Source organism: Perissodus microlepis, chromosome 8, assembly GCF_051167445.1.
Source record: "Perissodus microlepis isolate ML-2025 ecotype Zambia chromosome 8, ASM5116744v1, whole genome shotgun sequence".
NCBI classification, from domain to species: domain Eukaryota; kingdom Metazoa; phylum Chordata; class Actinopteri; order Cichliformes; family Cichlidae; genus Perissodus; species Perissodus microlepis.
The window spans coordinates 3427148-3440943 of NC_140468.1; the positions used below are offsets into that span (position 1 = coordinate 3427148).

A 13796-nucleotide genomic window follows, 5' to 3' on the forward strand; every position below is an offset into this window, starting at 1 on the left:
CTCTCTTGGTGTGGGAGTTTTGCAGTGGGAAGGTGTGGTTGTGTTTATGTAGCTTTAGAGAAGGGTGTTGTGTTTGGACATTGGGGGACCTGGTGGTAACGTTTGTGACATGTGTTTTAGCATTTGAGAAAAACTGTATTATATTATTATTACATCTAGGCTCATCCATGACAGCTACCTCTGTAAATCAACTAAAAATGAATTGACAAATATGTGAGCGGACACAAAATGCATAAAATCACCAACCTTGTTCTGCCTGATCCTGAGACAGATCTGAAGCACTCAGGTGTCTCCAGCAAAGTACAAGCAACCACATGGAATCCAAAAACTCTTAACATCCACACGGTCACCAGTGACCTGTTTATGGAGCTTTCAGCTCCTCTGAATCCCCAAATGAGGATTTATAAAAGAAGTCTGAGGTTAAAATTAATGTAAGGAATTTGAAAAGTAAAGTCTTTTAGTTCTTGAAACTGTTTGTTTATCACGTGGTTAAAATGCAACTGAAATCTATATGAAGAGGTAAAAATAAAGAATGTGTGGGACATTGTTCTTTGCTCCACTGCTCAGTAGAATAAGACAGAAGCAGACCGCTCCGTCACCTCACAGCTGAATCTCATATACCAAATATGATGCCAAGTTTCCCTGATAGAAGCGGGAAGTGTTCCCACAATTACAGTTATTTGAATTTTCAACCAATTTTCAATTCTGATTTCCCACAGACCCCTCCCCTCTGACCGGGTTCCCCTCTGTCACTCAATTTCAAAAGTCACACGAGTCAAGACTTCTTGACAGTTTAAATATATTTTCGATTTTTATTGAATGCAAACAGTTTTTGACCATCAAAGAAAATCCAACCACAAGAAAAAACAATTCACCCATACAAATAAAAAAACTGACAAATGCATTAAGTTACACTAGTTGTTCTCATCTCTGAGCTCGTTCATGGAAACTGATAATTTACGTTCAATCCTTGGACACTAGGATGAAATGAGGCTCCAGTGTTGTTTGATGTTGAAAGCAGTGTGGAGGAAGAAAATGATTTGTTCTTTTATATCATAGTTTGTATATAAAGGCTGGAACTTCTAAGACTGCAAGTAGAAATGTGCCCTTTTTGCAACTTACATGCTAAAATGTTGCTGCCTTCACTATTCTGCAAGAGAAATACGAGCCTATTACGCTAATTAATCATATTTAATTATTATTCAGTACCAATTTAGCTTTTTCTAATCAGTGCCGTCCTGCAGTAGGTTTACTTTAACCTACATAATAGACGGTTATATGACAGCTGTGTCAGAGTGAACTGGTATGACTGGAGCTGTGTGTGTGCAGGGAGCGAAGGCTGCTGTCATGCACAGTGTGCAGTCCACAGAATCTCACCATCGAGGAACGAGATTCAAATACGTCCTAAATACACTTGAAATATTAGTACATAAAATATTTAAAAATGTCCATAAAATTGTACACAATTTAAACCGTTTGCTGATTTTTTTTTATTTCAGAACAGTAACTACTCTGATTTATTTCTTTTTTCTACCATTTAAATGATTAGTAAATGATTTTCCAGGAACATCCGACTGAAAATGAGGCCTCTGGTTGCAAAACACATCTGTTTATATAAATGTCCAGGGGAAAACCTCCCTCGGCTCCCTCGTGATAGGACTTCAGTAAATAGTTTTGTGATGAGTGCATTGACTCAATCGCGTATTTGAAGTCTTAATGAACACAACATTAAGCTCATTTGTAAATTATGGTAAATTACAAACAGGGGTGTGCAGTCACGTCTACTTTCAGAAGACTAAGATACCTAATGCCTTATTTTGAGGCTTTACAACTAATGTTCAGTGATCAATGGGGGATGTCACAGTGGCTATGGTCAGTTTTTATATACAGCCGATGTTTAATATATACTCTGTCATCAAAAGTGGACTACATATAAACTCTGAGAATAGAACTCAATTCCTTGAAGGTCAACAACAGTCTTAATTTGTGCATATTTACAATTAGATGGTAGAACATTTGCGACTGAAGCTAACTTTTACATCGTTTGGTGGAAATGCAGTGGCTGTGCATGCAAAAGCGTCCACGCTTCCTTGTGAGTGTAGTCTTAGTGTTAGTGCAGACTATCAGGCTAGAGCTGAGGCCACATTGGTGAGTGATACAGTTGTCTGAAAAGCAGGCCTGTGGCTTAAAAGACTGAGCTTTCATTTGAGGCTTTGTCAAGTTGGATGGTTTTTAATGGCTGGGCGCACAGTGCAGTGACAGAGTCCTGTCACACTGCCTATTGATTCACTCCTTGTCTTTATACAACTGCAGAAAAAAACTGTTTATTCAACATTATCACTCTTATTCTGACATCTTTGCAGCTTCCAGAGTGAATGTCACACCACTTTACATGACCAAAGGAACAGCAACGATCACTGATTGCACTTAATATGCAAAAATTCTTTAATATTAACATGAATCTACATCTGGGCTTGCATTATTGTTCAAAAAGGGATTTTGTCCTTCTGTTTTTTTTTTGTAAAAATATAAACAAATCAGTCACATTACTACCATCTATGGGAAAATAAAAACTACTTTTATTTCCTCAGATTCTTCTCAAGAAAAATAAATAGGCTGTCACGTTATCTGATTTACATAGACAAACAACACGAGGTCAAACACTGTAAGACGAAAATCATGCTAAGCCGCTATCAGGCCCTCTGAGAGCGCCCCAGGGCCGACCGGTCGCTGCCCACAGTCGTAGCTGGAACACAGTACGCGTCCCTGGGGTGAGGAGTGCACCGGGACCGTGGGATGATGGGTGTTTTGGATTAAGAGGACAAGTCACAGGGTCATGAGGGCTTTCTGGCCCCATGAAGTGACAAGGGGGTGAAGTCCCGCTGAAACCGCTTGCTGTTCCCACTGTACAGAGAGGAAATGGAGGCGTTGGTGGGGACCTGCTGCTGGGGCAGAGCGCGACGAGAGTAGAGCGGTGACCCCCTGAGCAGTATGACATCCCGCACGGCGCTGCGGAAAGGCTTACTGACGAAGCAGTAGAGGAAGAAGTTGACTGCGGTGTTGAGCATGGCCAGCATGTTGGAGAGGTCATAGGCCAGGTGGATGCGCCAGTCTTGATGAACAGTGGACACGTACAGGTGGTAGATGACCACGATGGTTCTGGGCGCCCACAGGATTGAGAACACTGAGGTGATGGCCAGCAGCATGGCCGTGGTTTTCCCGAGTCTTTGCAGTGGGACCGACTTGGTCCCCTGCTCCTCCTGACAGCGCTGCTCTCTCTGCCTCACCCTCAGTGTGTGGATTATCAGAGAGTTCAGCACTAAGAAGATGCTGCACGGCAGGAAGTAGATGATAGTCACATGTGTCCATATGAGGATGGCGTCCAGCGCTGTGGGCGGATGGCTGTTCCTCCACATGTCTGACCACCAGAAGAAAGGCACGCCCGATGCGATCGATGCTGCCAGGACCACCCCGATAATCTTCCTGGCTCGTGCCGGGTAGCTGATCTGCCGGTGGAGGAGGGGGTGGCACAGCGCCACGTAGCGGTCCACAGTGAGCGGTACGGTGGACCATATGGAAGCGTGGTTGGCTGCAAACTCGGCGACGCTGACAGAGTGCAGCAGGAGAGCGGGGACATCCCGGTGAAAAACTGCCGTCTCCAGCAGGAAGCCGACAAAGATGATGAAGAGCTGGGAGAGAATATCTGAGGCTGTCACTGCCAAGAGGTAGTAGTACAGAGCCTTCTTAGTGCGGGACGCCAGTCTGCACAAGGCCACTGCTGTGAGGATGTTTACTGGGACAAACAAAGAAGCAGAAATGAGATTAAAAGGATAAAAGTCATGAAAATAAAAGCTCTTTAAATCTGTATTTTGGAGTAGATTAATAAACCTTTTAAGAGGTTTTTATTCGATTTGACTGTTGACACTGGTGATCACTTTTATGTCCCAGTGAATACTGAAATAAAGCAACCTAAGGATAATGGCCCAAATAATAAACCCCCCAAGATTTTCTGGCAAGACTAGATCCTACAAGGATTTTGGTTTAGCTGCATAAAGAAATCTGTGAAATAGGAACAGTTCACTTCATCTTTTTCTTAAAAGGCGGAGAGAACAAGCGCTGCACTGTGCTGCATGTCTGCACAACTTTCAGGGAATTTGAGGGGAAATTAAATCAATATTTGGGCCATTATCCCGAGTTTAAGTCCGAGACTTAAACCCAGGGGCTTTTAGGTTTTGGACCTTCTAATTCTGTTTATTATTAAATATTTTCTTTTTGATTCTTAGTTTGCGTGTTGTTTACATTTGTGGCAGGGGCTTCTTTGTGTATTTCCTCAGTCTTCTGAGTCTTTAGTTCTTAGTTCCAGTTACTGTTTATATTAATTAATTCCCTCAGTTTTCCCCGGTGTGTTTTCCTTCTGTGCTTTCATCAAGCTAAGTTTACTTTTGTGCATGCATTCTGCTGCTTAGTAATTGTTACTTTCTTCATGTTTTACTTGCTGTACTACTATTAGTTGTCTTCTGTGTTTTAAAATGATCAGTTTTATTCTCTAAGATAGTGTGCAGGGCCCTCAACCTGAAGGACAAACCAACACTGCAGGTGAAGATTTATTTTTTTATATCAGCTGTTTGCCTTCATTTTTCGTTAGACTTTTATCTGCTGAAATGAAATGTTGCCTTTTGTTACTTCATTTTGCTAACAGTCTGCATTTGGGCTCTCATCTTGTAATTCATGACAATATCGTTGTTTAGTATTTTATGGATATTCGTAATGACAGCAAACTTAGCAAAGAAAAATACATTATGGCATGGCAGCGTCTTTGGGAAGGATAAATACAACCAAGTTAAGGCCTCACACAAGCCTAAAGAACAGTTGGTGATGCCAATGAAAGGTCAGTGGCAAAAGCACAGTATCTAAAGCTGTGTAGCATTTGACTGTGAGTTTGTCTTCATTAGTATAAAATCACATAGGAAACATAAAATCAGCCCAAAAGTTAATTAAATCAATTTGGCATTGCAGTTTACTTGAGAGACTAAATTACTGAGATGGATCACATTAATATTTAAACGTTACAGTTAATAATAAATCATTAAATGTTTCTGTTTAAATCCTTGTTTTCCAAACTCAGAGTTTCTGCTTCTGTTAAAAAAAAACATGTTACAAGACACTGTTTTTATTGTCTCTCTGCACGCTGTCAGACACACAATCTCCTCTGTACTATTTCATCTCAGACATCTTGTCAGCAGTAAGATATTTCCACTGCAGCTATTTGGATCATAGTTTTCGACCCTCTAGGATTGCAGACGTTGGCTCTTCGGCCCTGAGAGTTTTTTCCCTTTGGGAACAGTTATGTGAAACAGCAAAGAGGACATCTGAATGCCTCAATTTCACGTCATCGCTGACTTGTAAAAGTGAAACATGATAATGAAGCCGTAGCTGGTGTGAGTGCTGTCTGATAAGCAAGTTGATCCTAACATGGTTGGCTGGAGTGAGGGATAATAATTGGGTAAATTCCCACACAACCTCATTATCAGCTAATGAAATTAACATAATCTGTGAAAACAGACATCCCTGAGTGTATTATCCACTATCCAGTCCCCATTATAGAAGCATTAATGTACCTCTAACTCACATTTATATTGATCTCTTGAGTCATGTGCGATTCCCTGTTTTCTGATTGGTTTATGTGCTTGCTCGGTTCAAAAGTGTACCTGGTACTCCGATGGAGAGCAGAATGCTGTAGTAGATGACGGGAATGAAACCCAGGACACATTTGGACTTCTGCAGCTCTTCGGGTTTCAGGCCCAGCTCCTGGTTGCCGGACGCCGTCACATTGGGCCAGTCGATCATGACCTTGGCGGCTCCCCTGGCGAAGTTAAAAAGAGAGAATTATGTTTGCAATTGATTAGCAAGGAGAGCTTTACAAACATCGGGTCACTCAACACAAAAAACAAGTTCAGTCCACTTTTTCAGCATTTTTTCAGCACATCTGGGGTTGATGCACTTCATACGCAGACCTTATTTCCCCCTTAAATACACCGAAAAGCTCAGTTTTGAAGTGCATTCAGTCACAGATTTTGGAAGACGTATGCAGACCCTTGGAGACCACTGTGAACATGTGTAAACCTCCCTCCTGGAGCTCTTTGTGCCAGAACCAGACTAAACTGGTTATTAAAATGTAACCCACCCACCCCTCATGTTATTGAAGATCACATAACCGTTGCTTCTAAAATGTAAATACATCTTTATGTTTGCTGTTTTTTTTGTACAACGTTTGATTGACTAAAATGGTCATGACTGAGTTACACAAGCTAGACTATTTTAAGAAGGAAAAGTGTCTTTTCATTTTCAACCAAATGCAGATTTAAAGACACATCTCTGTCTAAATATGTCTCTCCAGGCTCCACTGGGTGACCTGTTCCTTCGTATCCATTAACCAACATTAACTAAGTTAACTTAGTTTATTTTCAAATACTCACTAGAGCAACAAATCTTGATACATCCACTGCTCAAAATTAGTCCTCAACACACACTCCATTTACTGGCACATTTTGTTCTGTAATTGGAAAATACGTGGAATTGTTTTTCTTAAAGATTTACCAACTTTCTGTGAGAGCCAAAGGCAGTTTGCTGTCAGACAGTCTGCAGACCAACATACAAAACCAACATACGTTGTTGGCTTTAGTCTTTTTCTGTGTTTTAAACCTGCCATCTGTGACACTGAGCAGAAGTGGCTCCACAGTGCAGTGGTTTGCACAATCACCCAACAAGTCCCCAGTTTGATCCTGGGAGGAGATACAAATTCCTTGGGGGTTGTTTCAGGAAGGGCATCCGGTGTAAAAATCGGCCATATGAAATATGTGGAGCTGCCCCCTAAAATGCATAAAGGAGCATCCAAAGTAATTTTTATCTATAACACTGAGCAGGACTGAAGTTGTAGTTAAGAGAGTGTTGGATGTTTCTGAATTCTCTGTATTTCATGTTTTCAAGTTATTTTTTAACAAATTGAGTGTCTGAGACTAAAAACCTGTTTTTGTAACAGAGTTGACAAACCTCACATTGGTTTTTTTTTAGTTGATAACACAACTGAAAACGGTAGAACCCAAGCTAATGAGATTAAATGTCTTATATGAAGGCAGACATTGATGTTTGCAACATGGATGTCCCTGAAACTCCTCAGTATGGATCCCTGATTCTGGAAACCAAGAAATTGTATTCATCTTATTTTTCTAACGCTAACCAGGCATCTTTCTGCCTCACACTGACTGTACAAAAATCCCCAGGTGCGAATGAAAAATCAGCAGACTGGGTGGTGAGCTGAAAATAGCCAGACAACAATGTTAAAATATCAAAAGGTGTTCATTGTTGAATATTGAATATTTGTTAAGAAAGCACAATTTAAACCATAGTGGAATATTTCTTTGATATGATCTGGTTTACATGGATGTGGTTCGGAGGAACAAGATGATGACAGATCTTCTTTTGCAGACGATGCACCGCTCTCTCTGAGTTGCTCGGTGACGTCTGATAAACGATGTTTGCTCAGCCAAACTGTTTCAGAAATAAACCATGGAAACAAAAATATGCTAAATCCACTTAGTTTGGACTCAGTCAATTAAACTGCAGGTTGACAACAACAGCAGATGGGCTGACAGCAATGACCCTTCCACTCTCTCACCACCACAGGTCATTATCTTCCCGTCCCCAATTTAACCTTTTCACCTGGGCGCCAGCCATCCTGTTTTTCTCCATCTGCCTGCTTTCCTTATTTACTTCCCTCATCCATGAGGCAATATTTGGACTGCGTTATCTCTCGAGCTTTCAGTGACAAACCATTTGTAGTTGCTCAACCAACATACACATTATCACAGAGCCACAATCACCCCATTTGTCAGTGTTTTCATGATGTAAGCGGGACAATCACTATCACTAACGTGTAGTCATTTTTAAATTACTGCCCTTGCAAATGCTATTTATGTGCCAAAGCCCTGCATATAAACTATATGACTGGCACATTTTATGGCCCGTAGCAGGAATATGATCATAAACTCGAGGAGCATCGAATAGCTTAGTGCACGACAGCTTTAATTCACCACAGCCCGATAAACCAGCAGGAGAGAAACGCAATCATGAAGATCAATGATGTACAAAGGAGAGAGGTCGACATGAAGGAGGCTGCCTGCTGCCCTTTCTTCTCAATAGAGTCTTAATTTAGTCCCACGGGAAATTCACCACAAGTCCTCCAAACCTCACTGATATGATATGAAGTGTTTTCTGAATTAGTGTCTTAGTTTAGACAGTAGAAGAAGTATACTAGACCCCACTCCACAAACTGCTGTGGACTACTACTGTCTGATGTTACCTTTAGCTGTGGTGGATGCTGTTACACCCAAGCCGTAATCTAACTCGATGAAAGTATTAGCGTGTGAAAATTAAACCAAACGAGACTTGGGCACAAAGTAATCTGTATTTAACTCCAGATGCTAGCTTTGTAATAATTCTGTTTTAGGATAGGTTATGTAGTTTGTTTCCAGATGTTATGATATTTTTTTGAGCACCCCTTCTTTCACCAACTCTTTGGTCACTAGAAGTTGAGGTGACATTTTAGACAACAGGGAAAGAAACAATGTATATAGTTTAAACACCAAGAACCATTTTTTGGCATCTGCCCTTTTTATTTCTTCTGTCAAGTAAGTAACAGCTGGTTGGTACATCACCTTTAATCACCACACAGCTTTTTGTATGAGATGTTTTCATTAATTAGGACAGCATTTAATTCTTTCAGTCTCATCAGCGCCCTCTAGGTGAACTGCAGTCATTTTTTAAAATAATGGCATTAATGTAAAGTGGACGGGCTCTATGACGGGCTCTATGACGGGCTCTGGCTGCTGTCACAACCATTTCTAATCGAAGGACAGTCTGAAAAGATATTCTTAGCTTTATATATCAGAGAGCTGTCCGTGATATAATCTGTACTTTGTGAATGAGATTGGGATCAGGCAGGATGCTGTTTAGTGATCGTCTCATGGTGGAAATCAGTAACTGGAGATTGTCCAGGTCCCTGTGCGATCCATTGGGTTTTTATTTTATTTTTTCATTTAGAAGTTTCTGGTTTCCTTCCAGTGCCATGTGTGCTTTTGTTTTACGTCTTCCTCATCTTCTCAGTGACTTCCTGTATTATTTGGGTAATAACATTTGTGCTTCCTTTTTATCCCTTCTTCATGACACCCTGTGTGTGTAAATACGATCTTGCTTGCTCGTGTCACTCGTCAGTTTGTCCTTCTGTTGTTTGTCCTGCTACTCCTTCCCCTTTTCCCCTGTTTTGTTTCACTAGCGTACTGGACTTTGTGCATCTTTATTATTATTTTTTCTATCAGCCGTTAGAGGCATGTTCTTTTGTTTGTTTAACCTACTTCAGTGCATTTGGGTCTTCTCTCCAGCGAATTACTCACAGAGATATGCACATTTCATCCACAACCTATAACATTTTATTCTAACATCACCCGAGAGTCTTTCACTCACCTGCTAAAAAGATATTTGAGAATCTTTTAAGTTAAAACTTAGGGTTAAATTAAATTTATTTACACTTAAAGGGATATAAAACAGGTATTTTACAAATATATTAAAATCCTCAACTCTGAAGCTTCTGTAATTTCATAGCAAAAGAGTAAAGAAAAGAAATACGTATGAGGATTTATGTGTTGTACTTAAATGACCAAAGGCTCCAGAGTGTTTGTGTTTAAGAATTACATTTAAGTAGATTTAAGTCCAGGCTATAAATTAAAAGCTGCGTCCTTTAACTTTTCCCAGATTCTGAAGTAACAAAATAGAATCATTACAACCCTTTTTTTGTTTATAATTAGAAATATTCTCTTATGTCATTGCTTGTTATGGAACCGCTTCCCACGTGCTCAGATAGGATGTCTTATTTAGTATTAATAGATGCTCAGCTCCCATAGGAGGTGTAAGGTGTATGCAGAGATGCATTCAGTGTTTGACCTCAGACAAAATGATGCATGTTTGCTGCGCTGAAGATGAATAACGAGATGTTTTTATGGCTAACTTCAAATACAGAGTATAAACTTATTAAGTCCTTCAAACTGTTTGTGCTGTCTGAATAATACGGTGGCTGTAAAAACAAGAAAAACAGCAACAAAATGACACTTTTTACTTTTATTCCTCTTTTTGATCTTATTGTTTTGTGTTTTAATGTTGGGTTTGGCTTTGTTACCTCAGGGCCACCGTATCATAGTTCAGAAATTTAGTGTTACTGGAAGAAGAATCTAGTTTCTCTATTTTGTTTTGGTTAATTTTATGTGTAAAAAATGACTCAAGTTATGAACACTATCACTAAATCAACTTTGTTTTGTAATGCACACCATTGTATTGACATTGTGTAATTATTTCTATAAAAGCCCTGACATTTTATCTATTTACTTACTGATAGCAGGTGGAACTGTTCACCATCAAAGACATGCACAGAAGACCGTGCAGCAGGTACAGTTTTACACTTCATCACATTTTCCACATCACAGCTGCATTCCGACAAAACGTTAATGTTTGCTATTGCAGAAGTACTCTTCCTAGGTTAAATGGAAACTACAGTGTAATATCACAGATTAAGCCAAATAAGCTGGATATGAAAAAAGGTGAAATATCCACTGTGGACCCATGAGACTCACTCGGTCTTATCTGCTACGACACCTGATCTGTTTCCTCGTGAGCTGCCTGCAGCAGCCGCAGTGAGAAAGATGATCGTCATGAAAGTCGAGAGGTTGCCAGAAAAACGTGGCACAGGGGACCGTAATTACTCCCGGCAGTCAATAACCCAGCAGACGTGTTATACGCCAGCCAAGGACCTCTTAAATCCTGAAGCTTGGAGAGTTCTGTGTCTCCACTAGCTGAGAAATTTCTCGTGCAGACATTCACATCTACACCTTGTGTCCCATGGGTGCTATTGATTCTGGAGGTGGGAATGCAGCTCAGAGCTTTAGAGGTGTTTTATTAAATCCTAAAATTTACAGTCTTTTCAGTACGTCAGCAGCACAGACGGGACAGTAGAGTCAGTGCACGTCAGAGGCGTGTTTCTGATTAAGGCTATCTTTTTGAAGGGAGACAGTTTTCCCAGGATCCAAATGCAGCTGGAGCTATTGGAGCTCTGCAGGGGGGGTCAGTGCCCACGAAGCTGAAATGAACTCTATCTGTACTCCACTTAATTATTCATCAAGAGATGCTGCACCTGAAAGAGCAGCGCGTGGAGATGCTGGCAGCATAACTGTACTGCAAACATATCAGGGTTTCACGTGGCAGCAAGTCTGAAGACGTTTGGTGTTTAAAATCAGGAAAATAATTTTCTGTGAAAATCAGAACCTGGCGGGAAGCAGTGGAGAGAAATCTCCCAGCTGTTCTGATCAGGAGCGCAGATGCTGCAAGATCCTGAGCCACGGTCACCGCTGTGGCTGTTAAGAAGATAGAATCCAGAAGAGCATTTTGGCAGAAAATAACAGGCACGTATGATGAGAAACACCTGCTTCGTAGCAGATTAAGGGGTGAAATAACAAGAAAAACACTTCAGGTCAAAGCAAAGCCAATTATGAAACATTTGGAGGCAACACAATCCAGACCCGCTTCTCCAAATGACTTCATAATAACTGTACTTTGATCCATCATCTGAAGTTGGAACAAGTCTAATTGCAGGACAAACAGAAACCTTTATCCTGTTACAACATACTCTGCACAAACAGGGGTTTTCTTTGGCTTAGTCTCATCGCCAGCAGACTTACCTTCACATCCAGTTTTCAATGTCACTCCCCCCAGAGGCTCCTACAGAGTCCCTGCTGGACAATCCGGTTAGGAGACGAGGAGGAGGAGGAGAAGAGTCCAGGCAGCCGGTACATTACTGCTATGAGTGAACAGAATGAGAGAGGGGAGTAATGAGGAAGAGGGGAGTGAAAGTAAAGGGGAGGGTGAGGGAGGGAACTGATGTGTGAAGGAAGCAGGAAATGGATCAAAATAAATTGAGAGGGTGGGGGGAAAAAAGATGGAAAACCACAGTGAGTTCGAGTGGGAACAAAAAGTGATCATTTCTCATGTTGAAGCTTCTCGTCGGGATTTCGGTGTGAAGTGCGTTCACACTGGAAATGTGACAAACGAAATAACCTGTCAAAGCTGTCGGATTGATCCACATTCCAAAGTATATACGAACAACATGAGGGACGACACGTAAAGCAGGCTGTGGGAATGTGAAACATTTCCAAGCAGCAGCTACGTCATAAACACTAAATACTGATGACAAATGTGACAGGTCTCCAACGGAAGTGTCTCCATCACCCCGCAGAGGCCTGTTGCAGTGAATTTGGTCACACCTCCTTCATGTTAGCAGATGGAATATACAGCAAAATATGGGCCATCCTAGGAATTGTTTTCAATGAGGTTAGAATAATAATAATTATTATTATTATTATCTTATTAAAATGCAGAGATTGAAATGCAGAAACACAGAAGCACTGACACAAACATTTGTATAATTTTAATTCACAGCATTTCTTTTTTCATTTAAAATGTGAATATTAGTGAGAATTAGTAAAGGGAGATTATTTGCATCAGTAATAATTCCATTTTCATGTCAGCAAATGGAATATGAATCAAAAATACATTTGTCAGGCAAGGCCTCTCGCTGTGTATATGGTATAAATAAATAAACCATATATTTACCATATATTTACCATATATGGTATAAATATACCATATATATATATGGTATAAATATATGGTATATTTATACCATATATTTATACCATATATGGTATATTTATACCATATATGGTATAAATATATGGTATAAATATACCATATATTTATACCATATATTTATATATATGGTATAAATATACCATATATATATGGTATATATATACCATATATATATATGGTATAAAAGTATACACTTTTATACCATATATATAGCTAACCAGCCACTTTATTAGGTACACCTTATTGGTATTGAATTGGTCACTCTTGCTTTCAGAGCTTTGGTCCATGTTGACATGACAGTTGCTGCAGATGTGTGAGCTGCACATCCATTAAATGAATCTTTTGTTGGACTACATCCCAGAGGTGCTTTGGTGACTATGGAAGCAGTTTGAGTACAGTGAATTCACTGCCATGCTCAAGAAACCAGTCTGAGATGATTTCAGCTGGTGTGGTATCCTGCTGGAAGCAGCCATCAGGAGATGGGGTGGACATGGTCAGCAACAACACTCAAAGGCTGTGATATATAAATGATACTCAGTTGGTACTAAGGGCCCCCGAGTGGTTCAAGAAAATTTCCCCTGCACCATTACACCAAGACCAGCAACCTTAGTCATTGATACAAGACAGGATGGATCCATGCTTTCATGATGGGTGGCAACCCATGCGGTCTTTTGCTCCTGATGCTCTTCTGCATACCTTGACTTAAAGAGTGGTTATTTGAGTTACTGTTGCCTTCCCATCAGCTCGAAGCAGTCTGGCCATTTATTTTTTGAGCTCTGACATCAACAAGATATTTTCTCCCACATGTCTGTCACCACATTTTCTCCTTTTTGGAAAATTCTCTGTAAACCATAGAGATGGTTGTGTGGGGAAATCCGAGGATGGCCTGAGTGTGTACGGTTTTTAAAAGATGGCCATAGTTTAGTTTTCAGGACTGGAAAATAAAGTGGAAGTACTATAAATCTGCTCGCTTTCTAATGATGAGTAGATGGCGACTCTTCTGGATGCAAAAAAGTTTGGATTGTATGCAAGTCTACTAGAAAATG

The 13796-nt window shown here is 40.4% G+C and overlaps 1 protein-coding gene across 1 annotated transcript; it reads right to left on the reverse strand.

Moving 5' to 3' along the window:
• Positions 1 to 847: 847 nt before the first annotated feature.
• Positions 848 to 11893, reverse strand: gpr142 (G protein-coupled receptor 142). Its single transcript, XM_084937048.1, has 3 exons — positions 11781 to 11893; positions 5709 to 5863; positions 848 to 3793 (listed from the first exon to the last, which is right to left on the reverse strand). The coding sequence occupies exons 2-3, from the start codon at positions 5845 to 5847 to the stop codon at positions 2835 to 2837; spliced, it is 1098 nt and encodes a 365-aa protein (XP_084793174.1). The 5' UTR covers positions 5848 to 5863; positions 11781 to 11893; the 3' UTR covers positions 848 to 2834.
• Positions 11894 to 13796: the final 1903 nt, after the last annotated feature.

What these genes read in the sequence shown, in the direction of transcription:
- gpr142 (XM_084937048.1), bottom strand. Translation starts at nt 5,847, where the DNA reads ATGATCGACTGGCCCAATGTGACGGCGTCCGGCAACCAGGAGCTGGGC. An exon ending in GCTCTCCATCGGAGTACCAG is followed by an intron (nt 3,794 to 5,708) that starts GTACACTTTTGA and finishes TGTTTGTCCCAG; the next exon opens with TAAACATCCTCACAGCAGTG.